This window comes from Vipera berus, assembly GCF_964194415.1.
Source record: "Vipera berus genome assembly, chromosome: 16".
In the NCBI taxonomy this organism is placed as follows: Eukaryota; Metazoa; Chordata; class Lepidosauria; order Squamata; family Viperidae; genus Vipera; species Vipera berus.
The window spans coordinates 2,513,562-2,531,309 of record NC_138219.1 but is presented as its reverse complement, the minus strand read 5'-3'; the positions used below and the strand labels follow the sequence as shown (position 1 = coordinate 2,531,309).

Below are 17,748 nucleotides of genomic sequence, written 5' to 3'. Positions count from 1 at the left end.
TGCAGGCAGCTGGTGTTACTTAAGGAGGCATCAGCCCACTGCTCCACCAAGGCATAAATCCACCAAGGATTTATGAAAGATGTGGCGCAATGGTTCTGAGATAACATCTGCCAGCTCCTTCAGAACTCTGGGATGTAATCTGTTGGGTCCCAATGATTTATATTCCTCAAGGTCAGATAGGTGTTCTCAACTGAGCCCCAATTTTTGTATTGCTAAGCAAGACATTTGTTAAGTGAATTTTGCCCCATTTCACAACTTTTCTGCCCGCAGTTGTTAAGTGAATCACTGCAGTTGGTAAGTTATTAACACGGTTGTTAAGTGAATCTGGCTTCCCCATTGGCTTCCCTTGTTAGAAGGTCCCAAAAGGGGATCGCGTGACCCCGGGAGACACTGCGACCGTCATAAATAGGAGTCAGTTGCCAAGTGTCTGAATTTTGATCACGTGACCACGGAGATGCTACAACGTTTGTAAGTCATTGGTCACATTTTTCAGTGCTGTTGTAACTTTGCAGGGTCACTAAATGAACTGTTGTAAGTCGAGCACTACCTGTAATTGCAAATTGTTTATCCACACAATTCTGCAAATTCACAGGCAGAGAGTGAGACAGATCAAAATATATCTACATTAAAGTCTCTGATTAAATTTTGGAGCAATTCTTCCCAAGATTAAGAAGACCAATTAATTCAGCTAAGACCAATTAATTCAATGGAGATCAATTAATTCAATTAAGATCAATTAATTCAATTAAAATCAATTCAGTTAATTAAGATCAATTAAAACTTTGCATTTTGCACGATCTGCAGAAGTCTGCCAATGTTTCCCAAATGTACATAGTCTGACCCCTCCTGCCTGGCAGATGTAAGAATAAGCTATTGATTGAAGTCTACTTCAAGTGAGTTGAAATGGAAATACAATTTTTTTTTCCTATGCAGGTAAAACATTCCTCATCTCCTTGTAATATTAGCATAGTAGCTTTTTAAGAAGCTCAAGCGGGGGCCACACCCCAAAAAGATTTATCCAAATAATTTAATTAGACCTTCTATGAACTTCTTGTTGTGTAGCCTACATTATTCATGGCATGGATAAAACGTCTTTTTAAATGTTTTTTTAAATGAATTATTTTAAATAATGCTTTAAAAACATGCTCTTATTTCAGTCATTAATTTCTCCTTCCTGGATCCACGAGGTCAGCTGAGCCTCCAAGCTTTCGGTGATAGTCATTTGTGTACTTGTGTAACACAGATATTGTAGTGATTGCATTCTGATTGCACTACCACGTGAGGTGGTGATTCTGTATAGTGTTGCATAAACAATACATTACTTTTACATGGGGTTTTACATGTTGCAGGGACTTAGTTTAATCTTTTTTAAATTGGTCTTAATTTTTGTATTAATGTTTTAAAATTATACCCTGTAAACCGCCCTGAGTCCTTCGGGAAAGGGCGGTATATAAATTCAATAAATTAAATTAAATTAAATTAAATACACGCAGTCCTTGACTGAAGGGACGCGGTGGCTCAGTGGGTTAGGACGCTGAGCTTGTCGATCAGAAGGTCGGCAGTTTGGCGGGTCGAATCCCGAGTGCCGCGTAACAGAGTGAGCGCCTGTTACTCGTCCCAGCTTCTGCCAACCTAGCAGTTCAAAAGCATGTAAAAATGCAAGGAGAAAAATAGGGACCACTGCGGTGGGAAGGTAACAGTGTTCCGTGCGCCTTTGGTGTCTAGTCATGCCGGCCACGTGACCACGGAGACGTCCTCGGACAAGCGCTGGCTCTTCGGCTTTGAAACGGAGATGAGCACCGGCCCCTAGAGTCGGAAACGACTAGCACGCATGTGCGGGGGAACCTTTACCTTTACCTTTAGTCCTTGACTTACAATAGTTTCTTCAAAGTTACGGCGGCACTGAAGGAAAGCGATTTGTGACCGTTTTTCGCCCTTACGACCATTGCAACATCCCCGTGGTCACGTGATTTCCATCCAGACACTTGACAACTGACTCATATTTACGACCGTTGCAGCATCCCAAGGTCACGTGACCCCCTTTTGGGACCTTCTGACCAGCAAAGTCAATGGGGGAAGCCAGATTCACTTTTAACAACTGGGTTACTAACTTAACGCAAGAAAGGTTGTAAAAATGGGGCAAAGCTCACGTCACAAATGTGTCACTTAGCAACAGAAATGTTGTGGTCGTAAGCTGCGGACAACCTGCATCAACTGATCAAGGGTTTGTCCCAAATGCTAAGCTATAAAACTAAACAGACTTGAACCCTGCCAGTTCTTCAATGGACTCGGATCAGGGAGCTGTGTGAATGGGACCACTGTTCTCCTGCTTGAGCAGGGGGCTGGACTAGACGACCTCCAAGGTGCCTTCCAGCTCCTGTTCTGTTCTGTTCTGTCAACGCTGTGACAATGGGATCTTCCCGCTCTGACAACTGAGGGGAATTGCCGCCATTTTTCCTCTGCTTTTAGCTTGCTTTTTCTTCTCCTTAGGAATTAGCTGTAAAGGGGGGATGGGGTGAATGCTTGAGCTCGGCTAGCCATAATAATAATGCAGCTCCGTGGGAACTCAAGGACACAAACTGACCACGTTTTGGCGCTTCAGGCTAATTGGAGAATGTGATTTATGACTGCTTCATGAGGGTGGGATTTGCAACTTGTTCCTTTGTATCCGGAGGAAGGGAAATTAGTTTTGGGTTCAACTGTGTAGTGCCGATAACTTTGTTTCCTGAATAAAATGTTTCTTTAAGGAAGAATTTTTGCCTTGAAGTTGTTTTGATGGGTTTCATCTATCGGAACCATTCTGTTCTGTTCTGTTCTGTTCTGTTCTGTTCTGCTCTATTCCTATTCCTATTCCCATTCCCATTCCCATTCCCATTCCATTCCATTCCATTCCATTCCATTCCATTCCATTCCATTCCATTCTATTCTATTCTATTCTATTCTATTCTATTCTATTCTATTCTATTCTATTCTATTCTATTCTATTCCATTCCATATTTTCTATTCTATTCTATTCTATTCTATTCTATTCTATTCTATTCTATTCTATTCTATTCTATTCTATTCTAATTTTCTTAGTCTATTCTATTCTATTCTAATTTTCTTAGTCTATTCTATTCTATTCTATTCTATTCTATTCTATTCTATTCTATTCTATTCTATTCTATTCTATTCTATTCTATTCTATTCTAATTTTCTTATTCTATTCTATTCTATTCTATTCTATTCTATTCTATTCTATTCTATTCTATTCTATTCTATTCTATTCTATTCTATTCTATTCTATTCTATTCTATTCCCATTCCCATCCCATCCCATCCCATCCCATCCCATCCCATCCCATCCCATCCCATCCCATCCCATTCCATTCCATTCCATTCTATTCTATTCTATTCTATTCTATTCTATTCTATTCTATTCTATTCTATTCTATTCTATTCTATTCTATTCTATTCTATTCTATTTTCCATTATTCTATTCTATTCTATTCTATTCTATTCTATTCTATTCTATTCTATTCTATTCTATTCTATTCTATTCTATTCTATTCTATTCTATTCTATTCTATTCTATTCTATTCTATTCTATTCTTAAAGAGAGAACCAGCAATTGTAGTGTCATCGTTAGGGTTAGTCCTTGACTTAACACCATTTGCTTAGTGACTGTTCGAAGTTACAACGGCACTGAAAAAAAGCAATTTACAACTGGTCCTCGCACTTACGACTGTTGCTGTGTCCTCGCGTTCACACGATCAAAATTCGGACGCATCCCAGGGTCCTGGGATCATTATTTCTGATCTTCCTAGCCAACTTCTGACAAGCGAAATCACAGCTGGGATTACATTAACCACCGTTTGATTCGCTTTATAACTGGCTGAGGAATTTTGGGAGTTGAAGTCCACACTTCTCAAGGCTGGGACCCAATCCTGGCAGCTCTGAGAGTTCCCTCAAGTTGAGCAGAACCAAATCCTTGCCGGGTGTGATCAAGGCCTACCTGTCTCTGTGCCAGGAATGGCTTCGCCCGCGGGCAACTGATGCGCCTGGGCACATTTCGCTCCCAGCTCCGTTGCCGGCTGGGAAAGGTGCAAACCAAGGGCTGAGTTGGTTTCCCTAAACATCTTGCAAAGAAAAGTTGCAAAGGGCCCAGAGGTCTCCCCACCTCTTCTCTATGAATCTGGTTTGGCCCACTGGGGGGGGGGGGCTGTCTATCACCTTAAGGACTAGAACCTTGATTTTATTTTTTCCCCCATAGCAACCAGCCAAGCTGCACCGAGGAAAGTGGCTTTCTTGCTCTGACCAAGGCAGGGCGGTGGGGAGGTGGCCTTCTCCTACATGGGGAGAGCAGGTTCACCCAGCCAGGCAGGACAGGACAGGCCGGCCGGCCGACCCACCCAGGGCAGCGGCCGAGCAGCTGCGGGCAGGAGAATGGCTCAATTCACTATAATTCTCACCATGGCTTCTGTGCGTCCAGAATCTCTCAGGGAAGGAAGAAGAGCAGCAGATAGGACTCTAGCTTTTGGAAGCCCCAAGGGCCTAGTGGTTAGAGCAGGGTTTCTCAATCTCATCAGTTTGGAGACAAGTGGACTTCAACTCCCAGAATTCCCCAGCCAGCATGCTTTAAAACGTGCAGACTTTGACTCCCAGAATTCTCCAGCTATGCTTTAAGATTAATATATGGACTTCAATTCCCAGAATTCTGGGTGTTTGCACATTTTAAAGCTGCCAGGGTGGAGAAGTTCCCTTGTTCTGCAACTTAGGAATAGAATAGAAATAGAAATAGAAATAATAGAAATAGAAATAGAACGGAACGGAACGGAACAGAACAGAACAGAACTGAATTGAATTGAATTTTGGAGGTCTTCTAGTCCAGCCCCCTGTTCAAGCAGGAGAACCTTTGCCATCTCAAGACAAGTGACTGTCCAGTCTCTTCTTAAAAATCTCCAGTGATGGAACACCCACAATTTCTGGGGACAAGCTGTTCCCCTGGTTAATTGTCCTCACTGTCAGGAAGTTTCTCCTTAATTCCAGTTTGCTTCTCTCCTTGGTCGGTTTCCAACCATTGTTTCTCGTCCTTCCCTCTGGTGCTTTGGGGAATAATTTGACCCCCTTTTCTTTGTGGCAGCGCCCCAAATACTGGAACACTGCTATCACATCGCCCCTTTTCGTTTCTTCTTTTCTTTAGAGTAGCCAAACCAAATTTTGCTAAGGATTGGAAGGGATTTGGAGCGGAGGCCACCAGGCGATCACCTAGATATGAGCTAGGGCTGTGTATTCCACAAAGCAAAAACAGCCCAGACCAGAAGAAAGCAGCGGGCAAATCCATCCCATGTGGCTGCCAAGAAAACCAGGGCTTGGTTAGTCTGGGTCTTGCACTTGTGTGAAGCCCGAACAACCAATAGCCAGATTCACTTTCTTATGTGAAGCAGGCAAACTTTTAAAAACGGAGGTAAAAATTAGGAGAAACTTAGCAGCTTTTTTAGCTGGGCCTGGCAGGTTCCTTACGTGAGTACAAGAATTAACTCTCTGTTATAGATACTAAGTTGATGTTGAATTTAATTACGGCAGCGAGACTTTTAGTAGCGCAATATTGGAAGAAGGAGGAACTGCCTACTATAGAAAACTGGACTTTGAAAGTTTCTAACTTGGCGGAAATGGCGTATTTGAAAGACCAATCGCAACAGAGATACATTGTGGATTGGAGAAGATGGATTGAATATATTCAGAATAAATATGGGACTAAAAAGTTTCATTTAGCATTTGAATAAGTACTGGATCTATATCAGGGGTCTTCAAACTTGGCCCTTTTATGACTTGTGGACTTCAACTCCCAGAATTCCTCAGCCAGCATGCCTGGCTGAGGAATTCTGGGAGTTGAAGTCCACAAGTCATAAAAGGGCCAAGTTTGAAGACCCCTGATCTATATGATGTATAACTAGTTAGTAGTTATTTTATTAATATTTTGACAATGGAGAGTTAAAGTGCGACAGAATTTAATGTCTTATTGTTGTTAGCATATTTTAGATTATGCTTGTTTGTATTTTTATACCCTGTATTCAGCTCTGGGAAGTCGGGGAGGGGGGAGGGGAGGGGAGGGAGGGGTTGGGGAGAGGGGAGGGGGAGGACGGGGGGGTTGTATTTAAAAATGTATTGTAAAACTTTTCAATAAAAAAAAAAGAATTAACTCTCTTCTGGGGGCGCCTGAGTCACCCAAGCACCAAACGGGCTACAGAAAAAAACAAACACAAAACTAACCAAGTTTAAAATGAATCAAGCTTGACACGCAGACCGGCTGGATCTTGAACGCATCCGGTTCAGCAGGTTTTCGGCTGGTGCCGTTGTGGCGAACGACTCCGTAAAACGAGTTTTTGGTTGTTGTTTTTTTAAAAATTTCTTCTCTCTCAAGCCTCCCCGTTGGTGGCCCGTGCGAAACAGCTGAGTTTGCGTCGTGAGGACTTTGAGATCCTGAAAGTGATCGGGAGGGGAGCCTTTGGTGAGGTGAGTCCCCAGAAGCGGGGGGGGTGGGTGGGTTTAAAGCCATAGATCACTCTGGAGGCACTTTGGGGTCAGGAGATGCTTGCATTCACACAATGGCCTGACCTGCATTACATTCGACGTTGTTACGGCACTGGAAAAAAGTGACTTAATAATGATCCTCACACTTATGACCGTCACAGCGTCCTCCGCGGTCACACGATCCAAACTGGGGCACTTGGCGACTGGCCTACGATTTATTGGTGACATTTGCCTTATCCTGGATTCATTTGATGGCCGTTGACGGCTTTCCCAGCCAGCTTCTGACACGCAAAGCAACGGGCGGAAGCTGAGTTGACTTAACAATTGCAGTGATTCGCTTTATCAACCATAGCAAAAATAAATAAATAACCATCATAATTACCGGGCCTGATTCACTTAACCATCTTGCTTAGCAACAGAAATACCAGTCTCAATTGGGGTTATATGTCGAGGACTTATCTGTACTCATTTTTCTGGCCTTGCAGTTGTGCATTAGTTCTGGCTGGGTTCACGCAATGTCCTAAGCCAGGGGTAGGCAACCTTGGCTCTTTTATGACTCGTGGACTTCAACTGCCAGAATTCCTCAGCCAGCATGGAGGAAACTTTGGCCCCTTCATGACTCACGGACTTCAACTCCCAGAATTCCTGAGCCAGCCTGGCTCAGCTTGGAAACCTCTCCCTTTCCCCTCAGCGTGGCTGGCTCAGGAATTCTGGGAGTTGAAGTCCACCAGTCATAAAGCAGCCTAGGCGTAGGCCAGGGGTAGGCAACCTTGGCTCTTCTATGACTCGTGGACTTCAACTCCCAGAATTCCTGAGCCAGCCTGGCACAGCTTGGAAACTTCTCCCTTTCCCCTCAGCGTGGCTGGCTCAGGAATTCTGGGAGTTGAAGTCCACGAGTGATAAAAGAGCCAAGGTTGCCTACCCCTGTGACCTAAGCAGAAACACTGACCAAGATCTACCCACTATTGGTGGCTGGGGTATTTGCAGAGGGGCAAAATCTCGGTCCACCGAAGCCAAGTCCTAGGTTGCATGAACAGAGGGATAGTATCAGAAGAACAGAAGAACAGAGTTGGAAGGGGCCTTGGAGGTCTTCTAGTCCAACCCCCTCCTCAGGCAGGAGACCTTGTACTATTTTGGACAAATGGGTGGCCAGTCTCTTTTTAAAAACCGCCAGTGATAGCGTACCCACAACTTCTGAAAGCAAGCCATCCCAACGATTAATTGTTCACTGGTTAATTGGATCAAGGTCCCATGAAATGCTAGTACCATTTTATACTGCACTGCTCAGACCACACTTGGAATATTGTGTCCGATTCTGATGACCCCTGACAGGAAAAAAAAAGTTGTTGATACTCTGGAAAGAGTGCAGAGAAGAGCAACAAAGAGGAGAACTGGAGGATAAAACACACAAACAGTTGCAGGAATTGGGTCTGTCTACCAAGGCAACCTTGGCTCTTTCATGACTCGTGGACTTCAATTCCCAGAATTCCTGAGCCAGCATGGGGGAACTATGGCCCCCTCATGACTCGTGGACTTCAACTCCCAGAATTCCTCAGACAGCATGAGGGAACTATGGTCCCCTTCATGACTCGTGGACTTCAACTCCCAGAATTCCTGAGCCAGCATGGGGGAACTATGGCCCCTTCATGACTTGTGGACTTCAACTCCCAGAATTCCTGAGCCAGCATGGCAGAACTATGGTCCCCTTCATGACTCGTGGACTTCAACTCCCAGAATCCCTGAGCCAGCATGGTTCAGCTTGGAAACCTCTCCCTTTCCCCTCAGCATAGTTGGCTCAGGAATTCTGGGAGTTGAAGTCCACGAGTCATGAAGGGGCCAAATTTCCCTCATGCTGGCTCAGGAATTCTGGGAGTTGAAGTCCACGAGTCATAAAAGAGCCAAGGTTGCCTACACCTGGTCTAGTCTATTGAAGAGAAGGACCAGGGGTGACAAGATAGCCTTCTTCCAATATGTGAGGGGCTGCCCCAAAGAAGAGGGAGTCAAGCTATTCTCCAAAGCACCTGAGGGTAGGAGAAGAAGCAATGGATGGAAGCTAATCAAGGAGAGAAGCAACCTGGAACTAAGGAGAAACTTCCTGGCAGTGAGAACAATTAATCGGTGGAACAACTGGCCACCAGAAGTTGTGGGCACTCCAACACTTGAGATCTTCAAAAAAAACAACCCAATTATCCAGAATGGTATACGGTCTCCCACTTGAGCACAGGGTTGGAGTAAATGACCTCCAAGGTCCCCTCCAGCTCAGTTATTCTATGATTCTGCATTCTTATTCTGCCCCCCCTTCTCCATCTCTGTCCTGCTTTCTCCCCCCAGGTGGCCGTCGTGCGGATGAGGCAGACAGAGAAAATTTACGCCATGAAGATCCTGCACAAATGGGAAATGCTGAAAAGAACCGAGGTGCCGATTCCCGTGCCATGAAATCCCCTCTGCCAAAGTTAAAAAAAGTGATCTCAACAAGTTAGGGTTAGACCTCAGATGGGAGACCACTAGGAGATCACAAAGCTAGCCCGGAAAAGCAGCTGGAGAAAGGCAGGAGGAAAGCATTTTTCTGACATTGTCAAGAAAGTGACAGATATGGAATCTGCCTTTTTTTTTTGGATTCCCCGGCTGCCCTCTAATTTTCATTTGATTCCTTCGTTTCATAAACCCAGAAACTTTCTTAGCGATCAGGTGGGCCGTTTGGTGGTAGGGAGATGGGAAAAAGGGGACGTCAACCCCGCCATACAGACAACAAAGACCCGGCTTTTCTTCGAATTAAAAATTAAATTATTATAATTTCTTCCTTTGTGGTGAGCCATGCAGAGTTATCGGGAGTCAGCATATCAATTTAAATGATTATTGTGGGTAACGAACAGTTAGATTCACAATCGAAGACCGGCGAAAACTTAATAATTCAAGTCCTAACGATGGATCTAAAGAATTATTTTCATAATTAGGATTTATTAAGGTGTTTTTATTAGTTTACTAAGGTTATTCATTAATTGCTTTCATATTAGTATTTTATATTTTGAAGTGCCCCAGCCAGTTTCCGATCAGCAAAGTCAATGGGGAAGCTGACAGGGAAGGTTGCAAGTCACGTTCACGTGATCTCCCACTTGACTGTTCCACTTAACGACCGCATGACGACAAATCATCCTTGACTTATGACCACACTGACTTGCCGTCAAAATTCCAGTCCCAAATGTGGTCGTACGTTGAGGACTACCTGTAGGCTTTGTCTGCACCTGGATAGCAGAGGTTTAAGTTGTAAGCAGAGATTTGCACCCAGCACCACGTTTTGTACCTGTCTCTTTTCAGACGGCTTGTTTCCGAGAGGAACGCGACGTCCTCGTGCACGGAGATCGGCAGTGGATTACCACGTTGCATTACGCCTTCCAAGACGAGCACTACCTGGTAAGACGGGAGACATTTTCGAATCCTGCGGGGCAGGAAATTTTGAACTGGGTTTCTTCTCGGATGTCGGTCTGTTGGGAACTGGCATTGGTGGTTTCCCTCTCTGGAATGGAGAATGGGGACGAAGTGATCAGAGAAAGGTGTTTTGTGCAATGGCTTCTGGCCCCATTTTGGCCTCTGAATTGGGTGTTTGCTTTGCAAACCTGATTTCCTCCATTCACATGACACCTTAAACCTAGCCCGGGTTCCAGGTTGCAGATTTTGGGTGTGGTGTGAATCAAGAATGTCAGGTGCCAATCGGTGTAGAAGCTGTTAAAATTTTGGACCCCCCTTTCAAAGCGGTGGAAGCTCTGATTGTTGCAACAGATTTGTTAGTGTTCAACTAAGAGGGATAATAAGGGTTTTTGATTTTTGTCCTTTTCAATTCACTTTTTTAATGTTCTTGTCTAGTTTTCTTTCGTCTTCGTTCGATGTTTTTTTTTTCCTTTTGGATTTTGCCTTTTAATCTTTTTTGAATATATATAAAAAAGTGCACTCAGCCAGTTGCTTGTATCTTGCAAGCATGGAGAATTAGCTATGAGGCTACATGTGAACGAGGGTGTTGCGCATGTGTGCACATGGAGGAAAATGAGGGCCAATGTCTTTCTATCCATGGTACATCCTCTCTCAAGCCCAACCCTTACAAATTAGGAGCATTTGTGGTGTTGCTGCTAAAAGAGCTGGAAAAATGGTCATTTCTCTGGAAAATTTCAGAAAAATCACCTGTCAGCTCTCTGCCCACGGATTATGACTGCCCAATTCTAGCATTCAACTCTTAAAAAGCGAGGTCTCTTGATGCCCTGCTCCCCAAAATGTGGTCTGTCTTCGAGTCAGTAAATCTAGAAACAATTGAATGTCATCTGGCTTAGCAGTTTGATTTGTAGCATCTTTCTTCACGATGGACTAGATACCTGAAAAGGCCACTAGCTTCAGGTTCTGAGGTAACCAGGTAAACCTAAGGTGAAAATGAGGGATTGGCAATGGCTGATTTTCCTCACCAATGTTTTTTTTTCAATCCGGGCAGCTTTAAGACAGAAGAGGGAAGTGTTCTGAACCAGCCAACTACCGGCCTTGTAATAAGGAAGGGGGGGCACTCCAACTCCCAGAATTCCCCAGCCAGCTTTAAGACAGGCGGACTTCAACTCCCAGAATTCCCTAGCCAGCACAATTCTGGGAATTGAAGTCCACCTGTCTTAAAGCTTCCCAGTTTGAGAACACTATTCTACACTCTGGCCCATGTGCAAATATTATCCCACAATTCTGTTGGCAGTGCAGGCTGAGGATGCTGGGCTTTGCAGTCCCACCAAAACATCCTGGGAGGCCACCATTATCTGAAAGTCAGGGAGGAAACAGCTTCAGTTCATTCAGTTAATGGGCCACGCGAGGCTTCTGTGTTTACCTCACCTTCCCCAACCTAAGGGAAGGGGTGAACTTCAGCTCCCAGAATTCTCAGCAAACCCCTCGCTGACTGAGGGATTCTGGGAGTTGGGAAGTTCACCCTTGCAGAACTCAGGTTGGGAAGGGATGCTAGAGGTTGGTGGTTCTTTTGCCAGTATCTGGTGATGGATTACTACGCCGGAGGAGACCTACTCACCTTGCTGAGCAAGTTTGAGGACCGTCTGCCGGAAGAGATGGCCTGCTTCTACCTGGCGGAGATGGTGCTGGCCATCCATTCCCTCCACCGGCTCCAGTATGTCCACAGGTAAGCTTCTTCTACCTGTGAACCTTGGCCGGCGATTCGGAGGGTCCCTGGGATGGGTCAGGCGGTGACTTGTGACTGCACTCTTGCGCTTCACAGATTGTCCTTGACTTACCACAGTTTGTTTAGCGTAGTAGTAGTAGTAGTAGTAGTAGTAGACCTTATTGTCATTTCAGCAATATACAGTACAGTACACAGTGAAACAAAACAACGTTTCCCCAGGACCAAGGTGCTACATCAGACGACACGAATCAAAAGAAGAACAGAACACAAACTACACATAACTCTAAAAACTTTTTAAAAACCCTACATAATTCAAGCATTTATAGTTCCAATTTCTTCGTGTTGAGAATTCTAATGGCTTGTAGGAAGAAACTGTTACACCATCTGGATGTCTGAGCGACCGCTCAAAGTTACTGGAAAAAGTGGCTTATGACCGTTGTTCACACTTACAACTGGTCACGTGTTCAAAATTCAGACATTTTAGGTTTACTGAAAGTGAGGGAGAAAAGGCACACAGAGATGTTGGAACCACCGTTGTAGGTTTGTTGTCACCATATTTGCAGACCCCAACCCAAGGATCGCCCTGGCTGGGAATCCCTGATGTTAGATTGGGAAAAAAGCTGAGATGGCCAGCCGAAACTGACCGGCTTTCTACTTTTTCCCCGCTTGGTCCATAAACGCCCACAACCCCCCCTCCCCCCCACCTGGTCCTTTCCTGAGGGCCCCACATTACTCCAGTCCCCCATCCCTACTTTTCTGAGGTCCCACGACTTACCAAGGCTGGCCCTTCCCTCCACAGAGATATCAAGCCAGACAATATCCTGATTGACACCAGCGGGCACATCCGCCTGGCTGACTTTGGCTCCTGCCTTCGCCTGGCGCCGGATGGCACGGTGAGCTTGGCCGGGGGTTGGGTGGCGATCAGGGTCCTAGCCCTGATTGGGGAAGGCTGGCCTGGATGGTGATGGGGTAGATAGGGGACCCAGGCAGTGCACAAGGGTCAGCGCGAAGAGGGTCGGGTCTTTGCCAGTGTGTTGTGGGCACCAGCTTGGGTGGGAGCCAGCTCGTTTCCTGAAGATGCTCTCCTCAGCTGCATGCAGCACGTTTTGTTAAACTAACACCAAGATTAGAGCATACCCAAGTTTAGAATTAAGCCAGCTTTAGAGTTAAACCAGGTTTAAAATTAAGCCAGGTTTAGAGCTAAGCCATTTCAGAATTGAGCCAGGTTTAGAGCTAAGCCAGGTTCAGAATTAAGCCAGGTTTAGCTAAACTAGGCTCAGAATTAAGCCAGATTTAGAGCTAAGCCAGGTTCAGAACTAAGCCAGATTTAGAGCTAAGCCAGATTTAGACCTAAGCCAGATTTAGACTTAAGCCAGGTTCAGTGTAAGCCAGGTTTAGAGCTAAGCTAGGGTTAGAGGTGAACCAGGTTTAGAGCTAAGCCCAGCTTAGCTCTAAACCTGGTTTAGTACTAAGCCAGGTTTAGAGTGAAGCCAGGTTTACAGAGTTAAGCTGGTTCTGAAAAAGAGCCAAATTTGGGGCCTACAGGGAGGGACGCAGCGAGGAGCGTGTTTGTGTGTCAAATGAGAACACACGTTGTGATGCTGTCATCAAGCAAACATGTGACTTATGTACGGGGCGTCATATAGGCTGCAAATAAATAAGCATTTGTAGAAAGCGACGTTTTTTCCAACCTTGGCCGCTTTAAGATGTGTGCACTTCGACTCCCAGAATTCCGTGCTGTCTGGGGAATTCTGGGAGTCGAAGTCCACCTTTCAAAAGTTGAAAAGAGCCTGAAAAGGGTCAGTTTGAAAGATGGCGGAACCTGAAGTGGGCCCTGCTTTGTCCTCCCCCTGCCCATCCCGTCCCCCCCAGGTGCAGTCTTCGGTGGCTGTGGGGACCCCCGATTACATCTCTCCAGAAATTCTACAAGCCATGGAGGACCGAAAGGGCAAGTACGGCCCCGAGTGCGACTGGTGGTCTCTTGGGGTCTGCATGTACGAGCTGCTCTTTGGGGAGACCCCTTTCTACGCCGAGTCCCTGGTGGAGACGTACGGCAAGATCATGAACCACGAGGTGAGTCCTACCTGGCGGGGGGGGGGGCGCGCGTAGGTGGGAAAAGCCGTAGGAGGCAGAGGGATGCACTTTATACGAGAGAGAAAAACTTTTAAAACCATTTTACCGGTCGCCTTCCCTTGAGCACAAAATTTCTGACAGTTTCTACACGAGGCAGTTGTTAAGTGAGTTTTGCCCCATTTTGCGACCTTTCTTGCTACCGTTGTTAAGTGAATCACTGCAGTGGTTAAGGTAGTAAGGTGGTCGTTAGGTGAATCTGGCTTCCCCCATTGGCTTTGCTCACCCGAAGGTCGCAAAAGGGGATCGCACGAATCGTGGGACACCGCAATTGTCACGAATACGAGTCAGTGGCCAAGCGTCTGCGACGGTCGTAAGCATGGAAAAGGGGCACAGGTCGCTTTTTTATGTGCCGCTGTCACTTTGAAAGGGACGCGGTGTCTCAGTGGGTTAGGACGCTGAGCTTGTCGATCGGAAGGTCGGCAGTTTGGCAGGTCGAATCCCGAGTGCCGCGTAACACAGTTGAGCGCCTGTTACGCGTCCCAGCTTCTGCCAACCTAGCAGTTCGAAAGCACGTCAAAACGCAAGTAGAAAAATAGGGACCACTACGGAGGGAAGGTAACAGCGTTCCGTGCGCCTTTGGCGTCTAGTCATGCCGGCCACATGACCACGGAGACGTCCTCGGACAAGCGCTGGCTCTTCGGCTTTGAAACGGAGATGAGCACCGGCCCCTAGAGTCGGAAACGACTAGCACGCGTGTGCGGGGGAAACTTTACCTTTACCTGTCACTTTGAACCTGTCGGAGGACAGCCTGTGTCACCTGTTTGCAAGTGTCTATGCACACAAGATCCCAAAATGCTCCTTCGCCACTGGTTTCCTCCTGCACACAGTCTGGGAGACACAACACAAGAGGAATGTGGATCAGGCGGGAAAACAAAAAGTGAATTCGGCAGGAGCAGGAAGAGATACAGAGCGAAGGGATGGTCCTTCTTTCCACCTTTTCTGTGAAATCTTCAGATCTAGGATGGGGAGAGGCCGCTTGGCAGCCAGGAGGACTACAAAGCCCATCTTCCACTGGTCTGGCACAACAGCCTGATTTTGCACCCGTTCGGTCGCTGACGGACCTTGCTTTTTTGCCTGAGGCAAAACATTTAGGCAACTCCCTCCCTGAGTCAAATTAGCTGCCAGCCCTGGGTGTGAACGCTCCCATTTTTCCCTCCCAACGCAGCTTGGCTCGCTTTCACGAATCACCTCAAATGATCCCACTGCAGGGCCTTTGTTCTCCGTCCAGTAGTAACACAAAGTTACAGGTAGTCCTCAGCTTACGGCCACGATTGAGCCCAAATTTTCTGTTGCTGAGCCAAGGCATTGTTAAGGGGGTTTTGCCTGGTTTTACGACCTTTCTTGGCCACCGCTGTTAAGTGAATCACCGCAGATGCTAAGTTAGTCACCCGGTTGTTAAGTAAATCTGGCTTCCCGTTGACCTTGCTTGTCAGAAGGTCGCAAAAGGGGAATCACGTGAGTCTGGGAGACACCGCAACCGTCGTAAGGATGAACCACTTGCCGAGCATCTGAATTTTGATGCTGTGGGGATGCTGCAACGGTCCTAAGGGTGAACACAGTCATAAGCCATTTTTTTAGCGCCGTTGTAACTTTGAACGGTCACTGAACGAAGTGTTGTAAGTCAAGGACTAGCTGTAGTCCGTTCTTATTCATCGTCATAGAGTTGGAAGGGAACTTTGAGGTCTTCTAGTCCAACCCGCTACTCAGGCAGGTTTTTGGTGGCTGAACATGCTCCTTCACTTCTGTTAAGGCAGGATGAATTCTAACAGCTGTGCAGCCCTCCTCCTCTCCTTGCGTAAACCCTGATTGTTGGTTTAATGATCTCAGTTACTCCAGGAATTTGGGTTTCCGGAGTCCCCGGCAGAGCACAGCTGCCAAGGGTAGCAGACAGACCCCCGAGATCTCCGCTCACCTTGCATCCCCCCCTCCTTCTGTTTCCTCTTCCAGGACCACCTGCAGTTCCCCCCGGATATCACCGACGTCTCGGAGAGCGCCAAGGACCTGATCCGCAAACTCCTGTGCCGTCAAGAGGTCCGTCTGGGCCGAAAGGGCATCGAGGACTTCAAGTGCCACCCCTTCTTTGAAGGCATCGACTGGGAGGAGCTTCACAAGAGCCCGCCCCCCTTCGTCCCCGAGGTGACCAGCCCGGCCGACACCTCCAACTTCGACGTTGACGACGACACCCTGAAAGAAGCGGTAACGGAAGCCTCCTGTCTGGGACGGGGCTGCGAGTCGGTGCTGAGGCCAAGCCCGCCCCCCCCCAGTGCTAGACTGGAGGGGGATGCAAGAAGACAGGCAGGGGTGCCTTAGCTGGCTGCAGACCCCAGAGGGCCAAAAAAAGCAAGACCCACCAAATATTTATTTTAAAAAATGTAGGACATTTAGCGCTTGGAGCAGAGTTTCCCAACCTTTTTTTTTTAAAATCCCACTTATATCCCACCCTTCTCTGAAGACTAGGGCAGCTTACAATTTAAGAAGCACAAATCAATGTGCTTAGCAATAGCCTTCATTCTATGTATATGCCTGCTTATTAGGGCTTTCAGGGGCCCCCAAGCGGCATTATTACAAAGTCAGCTTATTGCCCCCAACAATCTGGGTCCTCATTTTACCTACCTGGGAAGGATGGAAGGCTGAGTCAACCTTGAGCCTGGTGGGACTCGAACCTGCACTAATTGCAGGCAGCTGGTGTTACTTAAGGAGGCATTAGCCCACTGCTCCACCAAGGCTAAGCTTGACCTTAGCTGGCTGGGGAATTCTGGGAGTTGAAGTCCACGCGTCTTAAAGTGCTCAATTTTGGGAAACCTTAACGGAATGGAATGGAATAGAAAATAGAATAGAATATGGAATGGAATGTAATAGCATAATAGAATGGAATGGAATGGAATGGAATGGAATGGAATGGAATGGAATAGAATAGAATAGAATAGAATAGAATAGAATAGAATAGAATAGAATAGAATAGAATAGAATAGAATAGAATAGAATAGAATAGAATAGACTTCACTTGTCAGATGGTCACAAAAGGGGATCATGGGACCCCGCAATACTGCAACCGTCATAAATATGAGTCAGTTGCCAAGTGTCCAAATTTTGATTGCATGACCCTGGGGATGCTGCAACGGTCATAAGTGTGAAAAATGATCCTAAGTCACCTTTTTCAGGGACGTTGTAACTTTGAATGGTCACTTAACGAACCGTTGTAATCCGAGGACTGCCTTTATATGTGTGTATGTGTATGTGAGTGCCAGAGAAAAGGCTCCTTCACTTAATCTTGAATACAGGTCCTGCAATGGCAGAGGAAGGCCCCGCGAGGTCGTGACCCCCCTTCCGACCGCTTCTGACTTTGCGTACCCAGGAGGGAGGGACATTTTGGGGGAAAAATGGCGCCTGATCTTCCTCCCCCTCTGTTCCTGATTTTTTAGGAGACGCTTCCGCCAATCCCCCACGCCACGTTCTTGGCCCAGCACCTCCCCTTCGTTGGATTCACCTACATCTCCGGGATGTGAGTATGGCAGCCTTGCTCTGATTTGCAGCTTCGCTCCCAGGCAGCTGTTCCTGGAGCCTCCAGCTTCAGCAGCAAGCTACCTCAAAACTGCCATCAGCCAGCCAATAGGGAGCTGCAGTTGTCTCCTTTCTGCTTGGCTTCTGGGATGATCCGAGGAGAGATGTCAGGGTGACTTGATCTCTCTCAACCTGATGGGAATTTCTGATGCTTTCCATTAGTCTGATTTTTGCACCCGGAGGCTGCCGTATTCAAACAGCCAACTGTGCACGTACGAAGTGCTCCTGTGCACGTGTTAAAAAGAGCTTCAGAGTGTTAGTCTGGGCTGGTGATCTGCTTCCCCAGTTCTTACAATGTACGAAGTTTACAGCGCTGAAAAAGCGACTTATGACCATGTTTCACCCTTACGACCGTCGCAGCATGCCCAGGGTCACGTGATCCAAATTTGG

General features: G+C 46.6%; 1 protein-coding gene across 1 annotated transcript in view; it reads left to right on the top strand.

The window, feature by feature from the left end:
- The window catches only part of CDC42BPG (CDC42 binding protein kinase gamma), a gene marked incomplete at both ends in the record, with an annotated part of 72,916 nt that overhangs the window by 21,287 nt on the left and 33,881 nt on the right, over positions 1-17,748 (top strand). Inside the window, 8 exons of the mRNA XM_081340392.1 lie at positions 6,403-6,494; positions 8,844-8,927; positions 9,828-9,923; positions 11,516-11,664; positions 12,464-12,557; positions 13,537-13,737; positions 15,745-15,993; positions 17,220-17,299. Of these exons, the coding sequence (XP_081196518.1) occupies positions 6,403-6,494; positions 8,844-8,927; positions 9,828-9,923; positions 11,516-11,664; positions 12,464-12,557; positions 13,537-13,737; positions 15,745-15,993; positions 17,220-17,299 (1,045 nt within the window). The remainder of the gene's footprint in view (positions 1-6,402; positions 6,495-8,843; positions 8,928-9,827; positions 9,924-11,515; positions 11,665-12,463; positions 12,558-13,536; positions 13,738-15,744; positions 15,994-17,219; positions 17,300-17,748) is intronic.